At 43.5% G+C, this 23,284-nt stretch overlaps 1 protein-coding gene across 1 annotated transcript in view; it reads left to right on the plus strand.

Moving 5' to 3' along the window:
- Window positions 1-14,720: 14,720 nt before the first annotated feature.
- cntn6 (contactin 6) overlaps window positions 14,721-23,284 on the plus strand; it is a gene marked incomplete at its 5' end in the record, with an annotated part of 37,395 nt that continues 28,831 nt past the window's right edge. The window contains 4 exons of the mRNA XM_079460383.1: window positions 14,721-14,781; window positions 18,375-18,501; window positions 18,579-18,754; window positions 20,630-20,725. Of these exons, the coding sequence (XP_079316509.1) occupies window positions 14,721-14,781; window positions 18,375-18,501; window positions 18,579-18,754; window positions 20,630-20,725 (460 nt within the window). The remainder of the gene's footprint in view (window positions 14,782-18,374; window positions 18,502-18,578; window positions 18,755-20,629; window positions 20,726-23,284) is intronic.

A 23,284-nucleotide genomic window follows, 5' to 3' on the forward strand; every position in this document is an offset into this window, starting at 1 on the left:
TGGTTTCAAACAGACTAAGATTCATCTATTGAATCTAGGCGGCCATCGGATAACCTGACAGCATTGACTGCTTTTTGTATTGACAAAATAAACATACTTAAAAGGATAAAAAGAAAAGAAAATTTACTCACCCTAGTTATTCCATACCTGTATACATTTCTTTGTGAACACCTTAGAAGATATTTTGAAGAATTTTAAAGACCATTCTGGGTCATTATTTTTGACTCACCATAATACGTTATTTTCTTCCTTAAGGCTCCTAAACTAGAAAATGATGTACAAGACAGTTAACCCAACTTCAGACATTCTACCTAGAGGAACAAAACCCAGTACGCATGCTGACCCTCATTTTTTCCGTTGCCATATGCCGGTGCTTTGTCAAGGGCCCCTGTTGCGAGGACCGGTCACAGTTCACATCTAACCTTTAGCAAGATTAGTCTCTCAGTGACCTATCTTGGATGATGGACTTCTCTACTTGCTGAAATACCAGCAGTGTCTGTGGTATTATTTAAGTGAATGACAGCCCCTATTCCCCACGAGGGCCTCGCGGTCCGGCTGCGTTGACAAGACCTTCTACCGCTCTGATGATCCACCGTGCCTGAATTACAACATCAGCATTTTATGTTTTGATGTTGTTTTTTCTGTTCATCTGCACTCATCCTCTCAGGGTTTGATATTTGACCCGAGGCAATTCATTATTTGCAGAGTATTGCGTTCTCACCTTGAATTACTCTTTAGAATAGCACAGGATGATGCAGTCTGCTAGCAAATATTATGCTTTTTGTCTAGTTAAAGGTACAGTTCACCCAAAAATAAATGTTATGTCATCATTATCTCACCCTCAAGTTGTTCCAAATCTGTATCCATATTTTTGTTCTGCAGAACACTGAGAAAGATATTTTGAAGAATGTTTGTGGTCAAACAGTTCTTGGCTACCACTGACTATCATAGGAAAAATTACAGTGCCCGAGAACTGTTTGATTTCCTACATTTTTCAAAATATCTTCTTCTGTGTTCAACAGAACAATGAATGATTCCTGCTATGGTAGTCAGGCTGGCCAAGAACTGTTTAGTTCATACATGGATTGTTTACAACTTTAGATATACAAACCTTGTATGAACATAGACTGCATTCGCCAGAAGTGTCTGTCATTTACGGAGTTAAAAAACATTGAAGAAAATAAAATCTTGTTTCTCGTATTAACCCCCTTTACAAGCATTCCCATAGCAAAGGATGCTTAAAGGGATTGAAAGTGGAGAAAAAAACCTCCACAAAACCTGACCAGAAAAAGACGCCTGTGTGATGTTCATTAAATTTGGCGACCAGATTTAATCCACGGTGTTATCTTTTTCACACTGCGAGTGCAGAACAAAAAGAAAATCCCATGAATTTACTGTTAAGACATTTGGTAAGACTAAAGGAACTCTTGGCACGGAAATTATTTTTATATCAATGTCACGAAAGTCATACACCTGTGCTCCAACCGGTTTCTGAGAGAAAACTATTTTTTACACTAACTAGCTTAGCTAAACCAATGATGTTTGTGTTTTATTTTTCACATTTTAGCTCTCATACGTATTTGTTTGGCAACAAGGTTTGCAGACGCGTCACAATGTGTAGGTGACAATCAGATGGAGGACAACGGACTTGCTATAACTCAGCCAAATATTTCTGGTGCCATAATTTTTGCGAAATGAATTATGCACGAGCGCTTGTGTAATGAATGTAAAAGGAGTTACCCTATCATTCATAATCTGGAGGCGAGGGGAAATGTGAGCGGCCGGCTCGGGCACTTACTAGCGTATCCAAAGGGCCGGGTGACATGCGAGCCGCGGGGGGAGAGGAAGAGATAGAGCCCTTTGTCCGTGCAGATTACAGCTCCAAATATAACACCTCACACGCTGATAATGCAGCCTCTAATGCACAGAAGAGCGAGATGGTTACTCAAGTAGACTTAAACAGGGTCTCAGATGCGTTGGTGTTACAAAGATATTTTGTTAAGGGGTGTTTTATATCACATATATCACGCTAATTTGTTCACTAAAAGATTGAGAGCGCATTACTGAGGCGTGTGCTGTCACAATAGAGTAAATCTGATTTGTTTTTATACTAACTGAAGTATTAAAAAAAACGAACTAAATTTTGCATTGTATTAGTTTTTTCACTTGTATTAAAATTTTACTTGTGATTTGTTATATTGTAATATTTAATATATGTATTTATACGTATTAAATAAATGAACATATATATGAATAGATTTTCTTGAACCTTGGGCAAATTCTGCACAGAATCGATCACAGGTGAGATGCATGCCGGTTAGAAATGTGTCCGAGTTACGTCCACCTTGCTCTGATGTCATGCTGACATGTGCACTCTTCCGACGGTGAGGGGGCCTTGCCGAAATCGACAGGCGAGCCCAGTTGCTTGCCCAACGACTGCGTTGATGAAAGGCACGATGGGAAACGACTTACTGACGATGAGCTTAAATGCTCATTGGGCTAGAATATCAGCGGATATCTTTTTTCTTAAGTGTTCCATTAATAAGTAACTGAAGTAGTTTGTATTTTTTGTGATTTATATGTGGGAAAAAAACACCTTCACGTAAAAGCATTGGCAATTCAATTGCATCGATTTCGTCTGCGATAAAAATATATATTTTTTAATTATTAAAGAAAAACATTACAAAAGTAGATGATACCATTTATATTCAAAAACATCAATTTAAGTAGGGCTAAGAAATAATTATAAAAGATAATACAAACCAAACAACAAATTAGACAAAGAAAGAAACATTTTCAGTCCATCGATATGAATAAATACAAAACAAGAAATATCATTTATATTAACGAATATGTCTAACGAAATTACTGCTTTTCTATTTGCTTTTGACAGCATTTTTTATTTTGTCCCAAATAAATCTTAAATACAATAAACAGGGTGATTTAAAAGAAATTGGGAATAAAATTCCTTAGCTACCAAAAGTAAGGCTATTAATAAAAACCCTTTGACCTCCTTTTTCACAGTTTCCATATTTAATATTTTATAAACGACATGTTAAATTCTAACACATTTCACTGCACTTTGTCCAGGAATGAAAGAAACAAATGCTCTGAAAGAAAATCGGCGTTTTCTGGAAATGAGTTACAGAATTTACACAATGTAGGAACTCTCCAGAGGTTCTAATATATTTAAGCATTCGTTTTGTCAAAAAAACAAATACAGTATACAGTAAGGTAATATATTAGGCAAAGTTAAAAAAAATCAGAAATCAGAGATTGATTGACAAAATAATATTAGGGTTTTATGGTCATGCATGTTTTTTTATAATGAAAAAAACCTCACATTTTCCCATTTTTAATCAAAATTTCACATCCCAGATGTACCCGCAGTTATAGAATGACCCATATACTGTGTGTATAATATAGCTTTCTAGTCATGTAGTTAGAGGGGAGGAGAAAAATATCTCTTATGACCTTTGATCAGGAAAGCTGTAAAATACAACCATTAGCAACACCAACATATGAGGGTGGAAAATGATACACATATGGGTGGTAAGAAGTTATTGATGGGATTTGTAAAATCCCATAGCGAGTATCATATAATATCCATGCCCTGTAGCAGACAGACATTGGACATCGATCGGGAAAGGGTTGGGTTCCCTATCGATACTTCACTCGTACTGCGTAGCAGGACGCTATGGGGAAAACTCCTTTTTCTCCGATGACTGAAGCAATTCAAAAGCGCAGTGAAAACTGCACGGTGATTGGTTGGAAAAAAGCAGAGCTTTAAACCAATCGTAGCGGAGCTGCCGGACCAATGGCGATGGCACCCGCCAAAATGGGCGGGGCTTATGGCTATATAAGCGGACACATCGCCGTAGGGTCTTCAGATCTCTTCTCCTTCAGCGACGACTCGTCTTCGCTTCCCGAGACTGACTGCTTCGCCGTCGAGAGAGCACCTGCAGCGGATTCGACCTTCGGCTCAGCGCCTTCGCTCCAGCGGATTCATCAGCGGCTTCGCTCCGGCGGCTTCTGTTGGCGTCTTCGCGTGTGAGCGGCTTAGCGATCCAGCCGGTCTTTTCCCTGCCGCTATCCGGCGAATCTAAAGAGCAATTTTCACGCTTTCTTTTCAGAGAGCGTTTAGAGCAAATTTCCTGCGGCATTTACGTGCAGTTTTCACTGCGCTACAATGCCGCGTCGTCCCTGTCGCTCGTGTGGGGTTTTCCTGCACGCTGTCGACGGTCACGACGAGTGCGTTTCATGTCTGGGTCTCTCCCACGCAGAGAACGCGCTAAAAGAGACGGAATGCTCTCACTGCGAGAGTATGAGTCTCTCCTCTCTGCGCTCGCGGATAGCTTTCTTTTCAGAGAGTGACTCCGCCCCTCGATCCCCGCCGCCGCTGCTCGCACAGGACTCTGTGCGACAGAAGCAGCGGGGTAGAGGAGCTAAGCGCTCGGGGAAACGCGAGCTCACGCCGGCACGCCGTGCCTCGCTTTCCCCGCAGAGAGATGTTTCCCCGGTTTGTTTCACCCGAACAGATCAGCGTCCACTGGCGGCCGCCTGTGACATGATCTCGTTCGGTGGAAACGAACCGGAGGATGACGACGCCATGTCGTTAGCGGCTTCAGACGGGGAGGAGTTAGCGGGCTCGCTGGATGACCCCGCCCCCTCGCCGTCTCCAGAACCCGGCGGACACGCCCCCAGTGCGGACTCCGAGCTCTTCCGGGTCCTCACGAAGGCGGTTAACGAGCTGGGTTTGGAGTGGTCTCCCCCAGAGGAACCCTCTCGCAGCCGCTTGGACGAGTGGTTTTTGCCGGGGCGCCGTCAGGCTCCTCGTCAACGTAACTCACCGTTCTTTCCAGAAGTTCACGGCGAACTCACGAAGTCATGGCGCGCCCCCTACTCGGCCCGTCTTCGACCTTCTTCCTCCTCTGCGCTCACCTCCGTGGACGGCGCAGAGGAAAAAGGATACGAGAAGCTACCCCCCCTCGATGAGTCTGTGGCCGCACATCTGTGTCCGCCCGCAGCCATCGGATGGAGGGCTAAAGCGTCTCATCCTTCCAAGCCGTGCAGGACCACCTCGGCCCTCGCTGGACGCGCATACTCGTCCTCAGGCCAGGCGGCTTCAGCGCTTCACTCCATGGCTGTGCTCCAGGTCTATCAGGCCAAGCTCCTCCAAGGCATGGATGAGTCCGACCCTGACCCTGCGCTCTTCAGAGAGCTACGGAGCGCGACGGATCTTGCTCTACGCGCCACCAAGGCCACGGCCCAGGCGATAGGCAGATCCATGGCCAGCTTGGTGGTGCTTGAGCGTCATCTATGGCTGACGCTCACGGAGATCAAGGATGCGGATAAGGTCCCCTTCCTGGATGCTCCTATTTCCACGACCGGCCTCTTCGGACCGGCGGTGGAGGGTTTCGCAGAACGCTTCACGGCAGCGCAGAAGTCTTCGCAAGCCATGAGGCACTTTCTGCCTAAAAGACCCGGATCTCGGCCGGTGGCGAGCCATCCTAAGCCAGCCTCGACGCAACAGCCGGTAAGAACCCCTGCTGCTCAGAAGGCTTCGGGAGCTGACAGCCGTCAGCGCTCCCGATCTGGACGGCGCTTCCCGCATCCTCAGCGACAAGGTCCCCGGCCAAAGATCACGCTGGACCCCGCGCCTCAGGCCCCATCCTGAGCCCGATGCGAGGAAGAGGAAGGCTACAGGGCCCGCTCCAGCCGGCCCTCCTTCAAAGACTGCTCTCATGTCTGCCAGGTCACCCCGTTCAGTTCCGGGTGCCGGCAAAAATGTTTTATTAAAATGCAATGTTGTAAGTGCGGGGCCTTTTCTAACGCCCACACCACATTCTGCAAAATGTTTAATAAAACACAAACTTTGTCAAAAAAAGAGCAAACTTCCTCTTCCATTGTTCCTGGGAGTCAAGCCCCCAAAAGGCGGCGTATCTCCTCTTTACACCCAAACCCTTGCCACCCGGGCCAAGGCCTGGAGAGCCATCCCCGGGGTATCAGACTGGGTTCTGGAAATAATATCCCAAGGATATTCACTCAAGATGCTTACTTCCACATTCAGATAGCCCCTCGTCACAGACGATTCTTGAGATTCGCCTACGAGGGAATTGCTTATCAATACACGGTCCTTCCATTCGGACTTTCTCTAGCTCCCCGCACTTTCACGAAGTGCATGGACGCGGCTCTTTCCCCTCTCAGACAGAAGGGAATCCGCATTCTGAATTACCTCGACGACTGGCTTGTTCTAGCCCAGTCGGAGGACGAGCTAAAGTCTCACAGATCCCTCCTCCTCAGCCACCTGGAGTGCCTGGGACTCAGGATCAATCTTGCCAAGAGCGCACTGTCACCCAGCCAAAACATTTTGTTCCTGGGAACAGTCTTCGACTCAAAACGCATGACCGCCAGAATTTCTCCAGACCGAGCTCTGGTCATTCGACGGCTCGCGGCCTCATTCACACCCGGGGTTTCACGCCCCCTCAGGGTTTTTCAGAAAATGCTAGGTCTGATGGCCTCTGCATCTCAGGTACTGAGTCTGGGCATCCTCCGGATGCGCCCCCTCCAGTACTGGCTGAAGCCCAGAGTTCCTCCACACGCTTGGCGTCTTGGTCGACTGCGTGTTGTGGTGAATCAAGCCTGCGTAACCGCCCTAGCCTCGTGGAAAGATCCCCTTTGGCTAGAGCAGGGTGTGCCCATGGGCTCCACATCCAGTCGGAAAGTGGTCACGACAGACGCCTCCAACACGGGTTGGGGGGCTCTGTGCGATGGCGACCCGGCCTTCGGCCTCTGGTCGAACCAGGAAGGAAGCCTCCATATCAACTACCTGGAAATGCAGGCAGTATGGTTGGCCCTCCGCTACTTCCTACCGGTGCTAAAAGATCGTCACGTCTTAGTCCGATCAGACAGCATGACGGTAGTATCTTACATAAATCACCAGGGAGGCCTCTCCTCAAGACGCCTTTTTTCCCTAGTTTCTCACCTCTTGGAATGGGCCCAGTCCAATCTGCGCTCACTGAGGGCAACTCACCTTCCAGGCAAACTGAACCGGGGAGCAGATATGCTATCTCGGAGCAATGTTCCTTCAGACGAATGGACGCTCCACCCCATGTCGGTTCAACAAATCTGGAAACTCTTCGGCAAGGCAGAAGTCGACCTTTTCGCCTCAGAAGACAATACTCACTGCCCGACGTACTTCTCGAAGGGCAAGGACGCCTTGGCCCACGCTTGGCCCAACCGGCTCCTCTATGCTTTTCCCCCGATCGCGCTCTTGCAGCAGACGATCAGGAGAATCAGGGATCAAGCTCACCGAGTGCTTTTGGTAGCCCCTCTGTGGACGAACCAGCCTTGGGTCGCAGATCTCTCCCAGCTGCTAATAGCAGCCCCGTGGCCCATTCCCCTGAGGCGGGACCTCCTCTCTCAGGCAGGGAACACGATATGGCACCCCCAGCCAGAGCTGTGGGCTCTGCACCTTTGGCCTCTCGACGGGAGCCTACGGACCTCCCAGAGAGCGTACTGAACACCATATCACAAGCTAGAGCTCCGTCTACTAGACGCCTCTACGCCCTCAAATGGTCTGTCTTCGCCTCCTGGTGTACAACACGCGGCGCTGACCCAGTGTCCTGTGACGTATCACTGATACTGTCATTTTTACAAGAGTTGTTGGATAACGGCCGTGCCCCTTCCACACTCAAGGTCTATGTGGCGGCTATTTCAGCCTCACATACCCACATCGGAGGACAAGGAGTGGGCAAGAACGATCTTGTCGTTCGTTTCCTGAAGGGCTCCAGGCGGCTACACCCCCCTCGCCCTCTTACAGTTCCCTCTTGGGATCTGCCCACGGTCCTGAGGGCTCTAAAGGGTCCTCCCTTTGAGCCGCTGCTATCTGCGGACCTCCGTCCTTTGACGCTCAAGACCGCTCTGCTTCTCGCTTTAGCATCGGTGAAGCGTGTGAGTGACTTACAGGCTCTCTCTGTGAGCTCATCCTGTCTGGAATTTGGGCCTGGCGACGCCAGAGTCGTTCTCAAACCAAGACATGGCTATGTACCTAAGGTGCTCTCTACTCCGTTCAGAGCACAGGTAATTTCGCTCTCTGCTCTCCCCTCCTCAGAGCGGGATCCAGAGCTTAGTCTGCTCTGCCCAGTCAGAGCGTTAAGAATATACTTTGAGCGCTCCGCCCCATTCAGACGGTCGGAACAGCTCTTTGTGTGCTTCGGTGACCGCACCAAAGGGTCCTCGGTCTCGAAACATAGACTATCGAAGTGGATAGTTGAGGCTATATCGCTGGCTTACTCTTCCTTGGGCCTTCAATGCCCCACGGGAATTAGAGCCCATTCCACTAGAGGCGTTGCCTCTTCCTGGGCATGGTATAGCGGTGTCTCTATAAAAGATATCTGTGCGGCGGCCTGCTGGGCTTCGCCGTCCACTTTTACAAGGTTTTATAACCTGGACGTTCCGGCCCTTCAGGCCCGGGTCCTTTCTGCTTGAATTAGGTCGCTGAGCCATGGCTATGGCCACGCCAGCACTTAATTACTTTGGGACGATAACCGGTCTAGGCCACCTTCTAGCTTGGCCTCTACCGCTTTCAGGGTTTCCCTGCTTTACTCCGTCTCCGAGCCCAGGCTCCGAGACCATTTAGGTTTTTCGTTCCATCTGTAGCACGGCGTGATTATACTTGTTCCCCATAGCGTCCTGCTACGCAGTACGAGTGAAGTATCGATAGGGAACGTACTCGGTTACTTACGTAACCTCGGTTCCCTGAGATACGGGAACGAGTACTGCGTTCCTTGCCGTGCTACGAGCTGCTGTGTCGTCGCTTCAGTCGAAGTAACCTGAAGACCCTACGGCGATGTGTCCGCTTATATAGCCATAAGCCCCGCCCATTTTGGCGGGTGCCATCGCCATTGGTCCGGCAGCTCCGCTACGATTGGTTTAAAGCTCTGCTTTTTTCCAACCAATCACCGTGCAGTTTTCACTGCGCTTTTGAATTGCTTCAGTCATCGGAGAAAAAGGAGTTTTCCCCATAGCGTCCTGCTACGCAGTACTCGTTCCCGTATCTCAGGGAACCGAGGTTACGTAAGTAACCGAGTACGTTTTCCGATCAACAAAGGAATTATGCGCATTTACCATATTTTTGCAACTTGTGTAAACCACATCAATAAAACATTGAACATCAATAAATGATTGCATATGTCACTTTATGTATGCATTTATAACATTACATTATATTATATTAAAACAATAAAAAAGTTTTTTTAATTAGAATATGTTTGTCATATGCTCATAGTGTTTTTTTTGTAAGGATAGCAAGCTTGAATTTAAACAACGTTCAAAAGGTCAGCAAGCAACAGCATTTGATGGCAATGTTTCTTGACACAGTGTGAACATGCGTGTAACCCTTTACGATTGTTTTTCTGTAAATCAATAATAGTTTGTTTTAAAAATCAATAAAGCTAGTTAACTTTGCCGTGGCTTGCTGATTCAGAACAGTTGCTTCACGAATACGAAAATCGAGGTCGCGAACTTACAGTACGCAGGAACAATATGATATTCCACTGTATCTTCTCTTTCTCGTCTTTTTTCCCACAAGCAATCTCGACTACCTCCAGAGAATTGGCACGACTCTTTGGTTCCTATGCTAGCTCTAATCCGTAACATCCACACTGTTGATGCTTTTGTTTTATTATTCATAACAAGTCAAAAGCTACTTGTTTAATGGTGTTTTCAGAGAGGCTGAAGAAACTGCAGACTGCATGTTTTCCTAACGGCTAGCCAGTAGGCCCCTATTATGGGAAGGGGGATGGGTGGGGTATATGCAGAGTGCTTTTTTATAAGGGCGCTGCAGTCTTCTCTCCATCCACCTGACGAAATGATTTGTCTGTTTTTGATAGCCCTGCTGGAGTCTGCCTGCACGAGGAAACTAAATTACTCCGAGCAAATGGCCTTGTTGGTGTTAGCTCAGGAATTCAGGTCATATGTATTTGTGTAAACAGTGGTCCTAAATCCAGCTCTCTGGAGCTTTGTATGAAGTAATGTGCTGTTGGAGCTGTGGCGTTGCGGTTGGTTGGTTTGTGTGCATGTTGAGCTGTGATTGTAATGCAAACAATGTGATCTTAAAATTCATTTCTTAACATATCTTTTGTGTTCCACAGAGGAAAGAGTTGTGTACGGTTCTGAATGGCATGAGGGTGAATAAATGATGACAGAATTTTTATTTTTTGAGGGAAATATCCTTTTAAAGGTCCAGTGTATTAAATTTAGCGGCATCTAGCAGCGAGGTTGCAAATTGCAACCAACGACTCACTCCACCCCCCCCCCCTTTTCGAAGTACTAAGGAGGCTGACACAGGACAAAGATGTCGTCGCGTTTTCGCTTCTTTGCCGAAGGAGATAATGTATTTACGAAACGTTCTGTAGAGCCGTTTTTCTGTTTAGGGCTACTGTAAAAACAACATGCCGAATTTCATGTACGGGGTAGAAAAAGTTAATTCATAGAAAATTAAAACATACACTTCATTTTGTAAGGTCTTTATACACTTCCGAAGACATAGTTATGTTTATTATATTGCATTTCTGTCAATAGATCCTCCAGAAAAATGACATTTTGGACACATTGGATTTATAAGTCACTTGCACCTAAGGATCTTTGTTCACCAAAACTACTAAAACACTGCCAAAGCTTATAATATCGCAGAGATATTCAAGGGCTGCGTGTGGTTGAAGCTAAAAGCCGGGCGAAGGCTGGCTGGTTGGTTTGAAGGATGTCCTCTCACTAAAGCTTGCGCACGTTTAGATTCCGCTCACATCGACTAAACCCAGCCGGCGTTTCTGCCTCTGGCTTCAGCAGCCTCTATTGAGGCTCACAAAGACTCTTTGAGCACTCAATCTGCTGTCAAGGTACCTGTGATTTATCTCATGTTGTTAATGAAGGTGGAGGCTGGATTTTTATCAGGCCAGTAAGGGTTAGGGCATCATTACTCTGGTGCTTAGGCCGCTTTTGATCTGTGAATATTTAAAGGTGGATGTTTAGGATTTCTTTCTTTAAATGGTGATGAGTGCTTAGAATACGTTTGAGATTGTCGGCATACAGAAATATTAAATGGAGTTATTTGAATTTGCTATACAATACCGGTCAAATGTTTGAAGACTTTCTATTTATATTTTTACCAGTAGTAAACAAATTATAACTATGGAATTAATGTTGTGACTAAAAGCATCAAATTTATGCAATGCAGGCCCGGATTAGGAATTCAGGCCCCCCCCCAGAACCCTTCTATTGGTGCAGTTGTAGTTACAAATTATTTCCTAAAAGTCATCAAGTATTCCCTGCAGATCGCATTACACTAGGTGTCCTTTCTTTTTACACCATTTCTCTATGTACGTGACTAGCTGTTCATTTATCGTCCCGGACACAGGCAGTGTATTCATGATAATTCTCATCCCATTTCATAATGCCTGCTATGCAATCTCTTCATCTGCTGCCAATGGAAAACGGGGCTTCACATTATCTATGGCAGAGTATTATAAGAGATTATCCCTGACAGATCTTTTCCCTCGCAGGCACCATTAACCAGGCTTCGGCCCACTTGATATTTCTACCACCTGTGACCGTCATCCGCCGGGCACAAGAAATATTGCCATTGTATTTTTCCCTGCTCTGTAAATTAATCATGTAGGGAACTACTCTGAATCCGGCTATACAGTGACCAAGATATCCCCCCTCTCCGTAGATGCATATGACACCATGCGTCTTTAAAACAGACACTGTGGTTTGATACGTTTTATCGTGCCATATCACCCTCCGAGAAGAAGCAGGAGGGCTTTGGCTGTCTTTGAAATGTCTGATGGACGCAGTTGTAAAAGTAAGCTGACCTCTCCGCGAAGCTAGGGGGACTGCTGACGAGACGAAAACGTGAATTAGCATTGATCATTTTTGCGCACCGTGCCATGTTAATGACTTGAGCCTTGCAGGGCTTGTTAGACATCTCGTGAAAATAGATTGTAATGGTCGTACCGGCTGTCCCAGAAGTCCACCAACTCTCGATTGTTTTACAAATGGCGCATGCTTCTTAGTACAACCAAGGACAATGATTTTAGGGTCGTTAATGTTGTTTTCCTTGAGGGATGGCGATTTCATAAAGAATTGTATTAATGAAGGCGGATCTTCAACCTTGCGATTTTTTTTCAGCATCCTGAAAAAGGTGTCATTTGTACTTTTAACCTCCTTTTAAACTATGATTAAGTCTTGGCGACACATCAGTTAACTAATATAAGCACATAAAGGACATTGGTTCACTTAGGTAGAATTGAAGGCATTGATTTGAATAGGTATGAAATCAGGTATAGCATGCAGAATATCAGATCCGCAGGTCAGTTTTAGTTCTTTCCCCATCGCGCAGCTAATGTTTCATCATCCGTTTCGCATACTCACCAGTTATAGATCACCCTCATACATCTCATAAGGAAAGACATCAAACAAATATCCGGCTATTGACCTGTCCTCCCAGACTTGATTGAGACTCATAGCGGGCCGCTGGAACAGAATGACAAACAAAGAAGGCAGGAGGTTAAAAAATGGAAACCGAATCGATAGAGATGACTGAAATGACGAAGGACTTGAAGGTCAAAGCTCGCGGTCCCTTGGAGTAGATAATACAGGAACATAATCAATCTCATCTAATTTAATCTCTCCCCCCATCTCAGACCTGATCCGCAGTCATTTTATCTATTCAGTTTCTGCCCGACGACTGAAATGCACTTTGATGATACTAGGGCAATTCAGAGAAGTTAGCTACAGCTGTAAAATGAACAATACTGACAGTTCAAGAACAATACTGAAACTTTAAAACGCTACTGGTAGTTCACAAACAATATACACATCTCAGATTTTTTTTAGGGCCTTTATGCCTTTTCAGACAGGAAAGCATTGGATATAGCGACGGGAGGAGGAACTTATTGCCGCTTTATTTGGCCAAGGCCTGCCCAAAAGGCCATAAGACTGACAGGTAAAGCAACCAATCACGTAATAAATATTATTATACAATGTTAACTGCAGTCCTGGCGTGCACGTCCAATGGAACAGTCCATAGTATTTCTAAAATCAAAACAGTGCTTATAGTTTAAAACCTTTGCTGATGCTTCTAAACAATACTAATGGTTCGAAAATTACTGACATAAACGTAAAACAAGCTTTAATTAGATAAACAAACAATAAAACGAACTTAAAATGCCGGCAGCTCCTTCACGGTCAACTGCCGGCCATTCAAACATAATAAAACACAAATAAACTCCAGGCCCTCCAGTCCTCTCTCGTCATACACATCTGTCGCTCATCCTTTTATGCTCCCGAAGCTTCTCCGTGTGAGACCGGTGCACGCACAGCTGATGCTCATTTTCACTCACATGGCCGGCTTCGCGCCTTTCCCTCACGGCTCTCGTCCCGCCCTGCTCGCCACACTGTTTACAAAAAATTACTGACATTTGTCAACAATACTGGTTGTTTAAATATAATACCGACACTTCAAAACAATGCTGTAGCTTTAAAACAAAACTGTTGTTTAAACAAATTCTGACACTTAAAACTACTGATGCTTCAATCCTGTATTTACATAATAATAATATTACTTCAGAACAAATATTGACTTTAACACCGTGTCTACACTGGACGCGACAGGCGTGACGCAACACGACAAAAGACATTTTTTACATTTTGTCCACACTGGATTCGCCGACTGTCGCATCGGGTGTAGACACAGTGTTATGAACAATAATGAAATAAAACGGGTGTTGCATGTGAAGGATGTTTCTAAAAACTCAACTTCAAAGCCTGCTCTTATAAATGTGATGTTCCTAGTATTCCTGTATCACTCATAAACCACAAGGTGTCCTGTACTCGGAAATGTCAAAAATATTACCCCCATTTCCTATAGCTCTCCACATAAACAACCCTGCCCACCAGGGCCCATAATTTGTAGAAGCAAAAACAGCGCCGTTGACCCTCATAAATTAAAGTGGGTATTCGACAGCTCTGATGTGCTTTAAAGAGTATTGAATTCCTGTGAGGTGGATGGATTGCACCCAGCCGCCTCAAAAGCGGGAGGGTATAGCTGTTTTTCTCGCTCTTCTTTCATTCTCACTTGCCTTTCTTAGTGTATCGCCTCACCTATCAAATCATAATCCTGTCCGGAGATACACTGAGCTGAAAATGAAATACGTTTGCAGGTTTGTAAATGTATCACATGCATTTGCCAACGTAAGTGTGTAGAACCAATACTTTAGCACAATCCAAACATTGCCTTTGGTAGAGGAATATGTGTTCAGGTTTTGCTGCCGAGGATTTTTCCATATCTCACTTGGTCGCTTTTTTTGCTTTCTGCATGTCTATCTCGTCCTCTCAATTTCCTTGACTTGTGGGAGATATAGTGAGCATAGCCTTAGTATCCACACTGCAGTTGATCAGGTGTGCGCATGCCAGGAGCATATAGGCACTGAGTCCTGTGTCTACTTTTGGGATGAATTATTAATACTCTACAGATTTTTCAGAAGTCACATATCCTCCCGCTCTCCTCACTTATGTTGTATTTGTTTCTAATCTCTCTCTCTCTCTCTCTCTCTCCCTTTCAAATTCCAGAGCCACCAAAGCTGACTTTACGTAGGAAGAACACTGTCTGCTCCACTTGCTGTTGAATGGAAATAAAGGAGAATCTGTGACCTTGAAAGATGAAGATGTTGTTGCCATGGAAACTCTTAATCCTGTTGTCACTCAAGAGCTGCCTAGCAGGTACGATATCCCCCGAGTTGCTTTGATAGCTCACCTGTTCTGCATAGTCCCCACTTCAGCGGAGAGATTGGCTTTTCATGCCTCCGTCTAATAATTTTCACATTCCTCTAGAGACAGATGCATGCTGGGAACAAGCTCCTGCGGTTGCCCCAGCAGGACATTTGTCTTGGCACAGTTCCCAATTTCCTCTTCAGCAGGAAGTTCATCTAACTTTTTCTGTATCACACTCTGTTTGTTTGTAACTGACTGGCGCACCGAACTTCTATTTGTAGCTCTGGCGAATGAAAGGTGAAAATACTTGAGTGATTCACAATTTAAATTACATCAGTGTTGTGGAAGCTACTTTGAAATCTACTCATAATGTTAAAGCAAAAAAGTAGCTACTCTACAGGCTACAAACCTATTTATATTACTAGGCCTTCTGGGATACTAGATTCTGATTGGTCAGTTGTAACATAACTAGAGTATTGTTCTTGCAGGGTTGTATAACGGATTTGTTAACCTTGCTATCATCAGATTATATTCAATTCATTTTAAAATATTTTCTATTATTTATATTAATATAATAATGTAAAAATAAAATTATTATAAATTAATATAATAATAAAGTGGTCTAGCTTCTGTTGGAATTAGTAACTTTGTATTAGCACCTATTGTTATTATTGCTCCTGTTTGACAAATCGCTTCTTGCTCCCTGAACTCTTTGTATGTCGCTTTGGATAAAAGCGTCTGCTAAATGATAAAATAACCTTTTTCTAAATAAATATTAATAATTATAAACATATAATTAGCATTGCAAATAAATTAGCCAAAAGTTGGCCAAATTTGCAATAAAATTTATATTTATATTGCTTAAAAAAGCAAAGAACCTGCCCAGAAAAACAAAAGTTCAAAACATGGATCAAAGGAATCTAAATGAACACATTTTGAGAATTAATCTGACTCCTCTGTGCTATTCGAGATTAGTAGTGCATGCTTTGTCTCGACATGTTTGGTTGCAAGCTTGCACGCATTATTAAAGAGCTGCAGCATATTGTCATGCAGCATATTGACACAACTACTCATTGAAAAAACAGCTATTTATTGATTAAGCCACAGTATTTTGTCACGCCACTTACAACATACTTGAGCTAAGTGTAGTGACTTTTAGTTAATTACTCCCTTTACGGTGGTCTTTATTCTGTGCACATAGCCTACTGTACACTTGTGACGGCAAAGCTAAACCCTGGCCGTCGTGTCCAACATCCAGCCTCTCCATAATTACACCCTGTCACCAGTCAAGTGTGTGATGTATTCCATGTTTCCATATAGAGCGCTTATTTCTCCTACGGTTCAAAGAATTCACAGCGCATTTTTGGATGCAAGGAAGGAAGAAAGTCTGGAGAGGCAGGTGCCCTATTTAAACTTAGTGTAGTACCCCACTCATCGGCACTGTTACAGTTGTTTAAGTTGTTGTGCTACAGTAACTATGCCAACTCAAATGGCCATTTGCATTCAAGCCACAGGTGCTCTTTTGATTGCACAGCTTGATATTCTGAAAGCTTTGCTGGGGAGTGCAAGGGCACAGCCTCGGATGGAAGGTCAGTGGCTATTCAGTACAAAGGACATTAGGATGCCAAATCCACATTTATACCAAACGTACAGATCTTCTGAAACAGATGCCTGATATGAAGAAAACAGCTTTGTTCTGTTTGTCTTTCGTTTTTTTTAGTCATACTGTAAGACATTGACAAGCTGTGCGGTACTTAGTTGCTGTAAGTAATTGATTGGGCAGCATGACAATTAATTTCTTGTTGGTTTAAAGCAGATTTAATTGTGATGATAATTGATAGTGACATGCTGAAAATAGTGAAAGAGTAACATTCAGTTAATGAATTTGACTAAATGTCTAGCCAATACAAACTGTACCCTAAAATAAGCTGTCTTTCAACCCATGGTTGGGTAGAATATAGCCAAACCCAACTGTTGTTTGAAATTAAAGGTGCTGGGTGTAATTTTGTGGAAGATCTATTGACAGAAATGCAATATAAAATTCCTTACTATTTCCCTTAAGAAGACTGTAAAGACCTTACATATCGAAACGTTGTGTTTTTACTACCTTAGAATTAGCTATTTCTATCCACATACTGTGGGTCCCCTTGCATGGAATTCCTCATTGATCCTACGGTTTGATCCCAGGGGATTGCAGATACCTATGTAAAATGTATAGGATAATGCAATGTTAGTTGCTTTGGATAAAAGCGTCTGCCAAATGCCTAAATGTAAATACGTTATCTTCTTCGGCAAAGACAAAAACGTTACATCTTTGTCCTGTGTCAGCCAGCATAGTGCTTGGAGGGGGAGGGGAGTAGTTAGCCGTTGGTTGTAGTTTGCTACCCCTAGATGCCTCTATTTTTCATATGTCAGACCTTGAATCCAACGCTTGAGTTTGTCCCTCTCTCAACCCAACCCAACAATTCTTAATGAGTAGGTTCATTTAAACCCAGAGGTTGGGTTTGTCCATATTTTACCCATGTGTTGAAACAACCAAGCATTTTTTCACGTTCTTACAAAATGGCACAGCACTTACTTTAATGTAAGCAATAAGAAACGATGTACATTGCTATGTAAAACATTATCTATATTTAAAATAACAGTTAAATTGAGTGTGTAACCCATATAACATACTGGCAACTATCGTGCACGTTGTGCCATATATTTTATTACCCTCATAATAATAATAATAACCATCATCATCATCGTTATTATGAACACCATCACCCTTTTAGATCGACCACTGTAGGACATGCACTCACTACAAAGTATGCTAATCATCGCTCACTTATTAAGAAGCAGAGATTATACATGACACATTTTCCTGTAGTCAAGTCAACAGTGTAAAACTGTATTACTCACAATAAACATCATAGCTCGAAATGCTTCATTAATTCCTACAGTATCACTCAAAGGGCACAGAAAAGATAAAAGGAAAACGGTAAAATCTCCCACAGCGTGAGGGCAAACATGCCCGGACACTTCTATTAGCCTGATGATGTGGGAGGGAGTTTTTTTTTGTCCTTGTCAAGGTTACAGACCTGTAAAGAAATCACTCACCCAGAGACAAAGGGGTAAAAATCACAGGTGAGTTTTATTGGGGTAAGAAAAATAACAATGTATCTTTTTTTGTTACACTAGAAAGCACAATTCGCTTCCCTGTAAAGGATCTGATGTGCTTCCGAAAGCGTATTTATTCATTTAAGAAATGATACATTTCGCTGGAGTAATTACCTCAACATGGAGTAATTAGGGAGGTGGATTGGTGTCTTGGCAGCAGTCAACTGAAACAACAGACCTAGCCACGCTGCCGCTATGCGTATGATGGGCCTGCCAAAGGGAAGACGTCATGTTGATGGTATCTGCTACGGGAGGGGAAATGAAAGCTGTTCCTGTCTGGCACGTGTTTACGTTACTGATCTAATGAGCTCAGTGTGGCTGGAAATAAATAAATAAATATGCACATTAAAAGGAATGTGGAACTGATGCGTTCACACCTGTTTTACAATCCAGATTTATGTTTCAGATTAGCAGATTATTAAAACTTTTTTTGCTTCTAGAGAGAATTATTCGACATGGCCCGGTGTTTACCCAGGAGCCCAGTGACAGTGTTTTTCCTTTGAACGGTGAAGACAACAAGATATTTATCAACTGTAAAGCCAAGGGGAGTCCACCACCACATTACAGGTATGAACGCTTGAAAACTACGTTTACTTCACAATTTAAATCATGATATGTAGAATCACCCAATGTTTTGCATGCAGGTGGAAGTTCAACAGGAAAGATCTCGACATTGACATGGACATCAGCTACAGGCTTGTTGAAGGAAACCTATTGATCAATAACCCACAGGCAACAAAACACGGAGGAGTTTATCAGTGTATAGCCACTAATGCTTTTGGGACCATCCTTAGCCGGGAGGCTAAAGTGGAGTTTGCGTGTAAGTAAAGTGTAAACGTTTTTACAGTTTATGTGATTGTTGGAGAATAATACCTGGACAGTGTATGACAAAGTAAATTAAATGCACAATACGTTAAATGATCATTGGGTTATCATTCATATTTCATGTTTTTCATTTGGTCCATTAGTTGGTGAGACCGTATGCGACTGGCAAACTATATTTTATCAATTGGAAGTTTTCATTAGCAGATGTTCGAATTTGGAACGGTACCCGCCTAAAACCGTCTATAATGCATTTATATTTTCTAAAGACCCTTGAATAATTGTTTACATCTAGAAGATTATTAAAATGATGATATTTTTCATCTGAATAGACAGCAGTTCTATATCCCTGAGAAACACAAGTTTGTGCCATGTTCGAGGTCAGGTCATTTCTCTGTTTAGATCCAACAATAAAGAGTTTTATCTCAATAACGTTGAGAACTTCTCAATTAATTTCTTAATGCTTAGTGACAAGTTATTTACTGTAAGTATTAAACAGTGGAAAAAATAGCCACATGTTATATTTTATCAATGTCTTTATATAACAAGCCATTAAACCAGGTGTCATTGAAGAAAGAGAGCACAGTAACACTTTTCACCCACAACCTTTCAAAATAGTTTTTTATGTCTCAAAGTGATATAAAACAATACATATAATATCACATTCATATTATATATGGCCCAAATAAAAACAAATCAATTTAAATATGTCTTGAATCTGTGTTTTGAATTTTTTGCTACACAGTAGAAATATGTTTTTGCCCACTTTTAAAAATATTTAAGTATACCACAGTATTTACCCATAAACAAAATACCTATACACTACAGTGTTTTTGGACCACTACAATACATTAGTGTACTTCCAGTAAAACGAACCGCCAATCAGTAAAGACTGCAGATTCTCTGGAGTGGGGCTCCTGTCAGGCGCTTGCCAGCCAGTGCGTAGGCGCTGTAGATGAGACGACATCAAAAAGTGCTTTTTAGTGCAATTTAATCGTACTAATCCAAAATTATGATGTTCATGTTTTGTTTAAGTATTGATTGGAAATATTCTGTTTAATTGTGATTTCTGACAGCGAGATTTTAGAAATATCTTCAAGTACAGTAGATAGGACTGTGGACTTACTATGAAGTTTTAGCTGCAAACATGGTCGCCAAGTGGCATGACTTCCGTAACCGAACTTTGCGACAGTACAGTGCTACACAGTATGTTAATACAAACCAGTATCTTACCAATACATTTTCAGTTTTGCTTTTTAAGATCGACTTAATTAAACTAGTTTTTAAAATTTTACTAGCATGTTTACTTTACTATTTACTAAAGTAAATAATATATAATACTACAGTTTTTTCATGTGTCATTCTTTTTTCCAGTTAAAGGGACTTTTAATTTGATGGCTCGACGGAAAGTATTTTTTCAGTGCGTTCAGCATTTTCTGCATCTCGGAAATCACATGACCATAATCTGTACCTGTGAACCCATGAGGGAAAGGATTTAATAAAAAAAACACTTTAAAAATGTCTTTCTGTTGAAAGCATATGCAAAAAAGTTATTATTTACACATAATGCTTGGTTTGAGATTTTGCTTTCTAATGCATCAAATTCGAAACATGTTAATAGTGATTTAAAAGTTCTTTATTTCTCCAGATATATAGCAAGTTGCAGAATACACACACACCTCATTCCACATCCAAGAAGCTCTAAATAATAATCACCCTATCTCTACTTCAGTGTCTTATTTTCCCAACCCTTCCTGTTCTGAAGAGTGGCATTTTCTAAAGGTCTCTGCTCTGTGCGTTGCCTGTTGCTCATCACCGCGATGACACTGGCTTTAATGAAGTCTAACGGCGACCCATTATTTTCCCCTCCCAGATCTGCAGAATTTCAGCAGCAAAGCCAGAAATCCAGTCTTAGTACGGGAAGGACAGGCCGTGGTTCTTCTATGTGGCCCACCGCCGCATTTTGGAGGTACACCTTATTATACTCTTTCTTGAAGCCAATTTGCATACAAATCCCACAGAGAGGCAAAAATGACAAAAGGCTATATTCTTTGAAGCTACCGCCATTTTCCAATACATTTATTGTGTAAAGCATTTCACGCAAAGCAAGTGTGACAGTTGTTGGCAAAACCAGTTGACCTATTTTCACGGTGCATTTCTTTATCAATTCGACGGCAGCATTTAGCTTGAAATGCTGTGGAACAACACAAAGCAAATCCAACGTTAAGAAGAATTCAGTGTGAACCGCAATTCAATGCTATTAGGGTCAAGAAAACCCGCTCTCCTAGCTTACTATGTGTGGTACACGTTGCTTCAGATTGTATCTTAATCATCTCATATCGTAAACAAATCAGGCCTCCAAATGACCGGAGCACAATAGCTGGCTCCGGAGTTCAGACTTCTGTATTCGAGCTCCAGCTTCGTGGCATTTAGATCCCCTTCCTTCGTCTTAATGGCACTTGTGCCCTTGTGGTCATTTGGAAAGGTTATTTTCTTAAGCCCTGGCCTTCTGTTGAAAGGTAATAAAGGCATGTGGCGGCTGGTTTAAAGTGCCATGCCTCTTTATCCTCCGGTCCAGCTGCGCGTATCTCCTGTGTCTGTGTACAGCTGATTAGTAGCCCCTCAAAGAGCCACGCACGCACGCACACACGCCAAAGGTGCAATTTCACGCAACCGCGGCGGCGTTCTGCCATTCCGCCACATTTCCAGTGGAATCAATAGCCTTAAGCGTCCCCCGCTTTTCAGCCACCCTCCATCTTCCATTTTCTTTCCCCCATTCTCCCGCCACACCACCCTTGACTGTTTGTCACATTCCATAATCCCAGGCTCTTTCATATGAATAATGCTTCATGGGATTTTATACACTAGCTGTATGCCTCGCCTCAGCCCTGAAGGTGAATTTAGGTTTTTATCGGGTGTGAAACTACAAGGGCTTTGAAATCGTAACGGTGGCAACAGCGGCAGGTATTCAATCGCACTCTTTGACTTTTTTACCTGAGTATGAAGCAGTGTGGGAGGAAACAATTTTCAATTATCGTTCAACTTTTTCTGTGTGATATTTTCTTTCACTATGTGTACTTATACATTTTTTCGAGACAATGCTTATCCTTAGCCAACACGAAACCTATTTTTCTAATGTAATGTTACGTATTTCTGTACCTAATGGTTAGAGCGTTGGGCTTGTGATCAGCAGGTTGCCGGTTCTAATCTCAGTGCCAGCAGGTCATGGCTGAAGGGCCCTTGAGCAAGGCACCTTACCCCTGATTGCTCTGCAGTAATGTGCCACTGTATAAAACTACTTGTAAGTCGCTTTGGATAAAAGCGTCTGCCAAATGAATAAATGTAAATGTAAGTTGTAAGTTGGCAAGGACTGTTGCATCTGAATACACAGGCACATTTTAGTCAGTTGGAGCTTAATCTCACCTGGTAAAGTCATGTGAACAACTAAAATTGAATTAAATATAAAAAAAAGTGACTTAAATATCCTAATTTAACTAAGGAAACATGTTTTAGCATGCTTTGCTTTTGGCCCAGTGATGTTAGGTTTAGGGGTGGGGTTAGGGGAGGGGCTTCAATATTTCTTCGTTTAATCAAATGTTTTTGCACAAATTACATTGTATGAGTTCATACGAATTACACCGTGTCTACACCAGACACGACCGACGCGACTCGACATACAGCTTGTTCTAATGGGATTGTTGTGTCTCGACACGGTGGACAAAATATTAAATTGTAATGGGTTCTTATGCATTTGTCATGAAACTGCTCCGAGACTTAGGGTGAGATCCAAATGCAGCTTTATTGGTGGGTAATCCAGAGGCGTAATCCAAATAACAGGCAGGGGTCATACACAGGTAGGCAGTTCAAACAAGGAAACCAACAACACAAAGAAACAAACAAAACAGGCAGGGACCAGAGGCAAAAGGGTAATCAGGGAACAAGGCAGGAAATCCAATAAACCAAAGACCAGGAACTAGGGAAACGCTCAGAAATGCAGTATAAAACAAACAAGACTTCGCAGTGAGTGAATAAGTGCACATGGTATATATAGAGTGAATGTGAATGATATGCAGGTGTGTGTGAAATCAGTGCTGATGAGTCCGGGTAGTGAGTTATGGGAAATGTAGTCTGTGAGTGAATGATAAGTTTGATGTGGAGTGCCCTCTGGTGGTTTTCAAGGGCACTCCAGCTGGTGACCGTTACATAGCCCCCCCTTTAAGGAGCGGATTCCAGACGCTCCTAACACTGTCCAGGAGGGAGGTGGGGCGGAGGCGGAACCGGGCGGAGCAGGCTGAGCAGACAACCAGGGCGGCGCAGGCTGTGCAGGAGGCCAGGGCGGCGCAGGCTGTGCAGGAGGCCAGGGCGGCGCAGACTGTGCAGGCGGCCAGGGCGGAGCAGGCTGTGCAGGAGGCCAGGGCGGAGCAGGCTGTGCAGGCGGCCAGGGCGGAGCAGGCTGTGCAGGAGGCCAGGGCGGAGCAGGCTGTGCAGGAGGCCAGGGCGGAGCAGGCTGTGCAGGAGGCCAGGGCGG

Source organism: Barbatula barbatula (assembly GCF_947034865.1).
Source record: "Barbatula barbatula genome assembly, chromosome: 7".
Taxonomy (NCBI): Eukaryota; Metazoa; Chordata; class Actinopteri; order Cypriniformes; family Nemacheilidae; genus Barbatula; species Barbatula barbatula.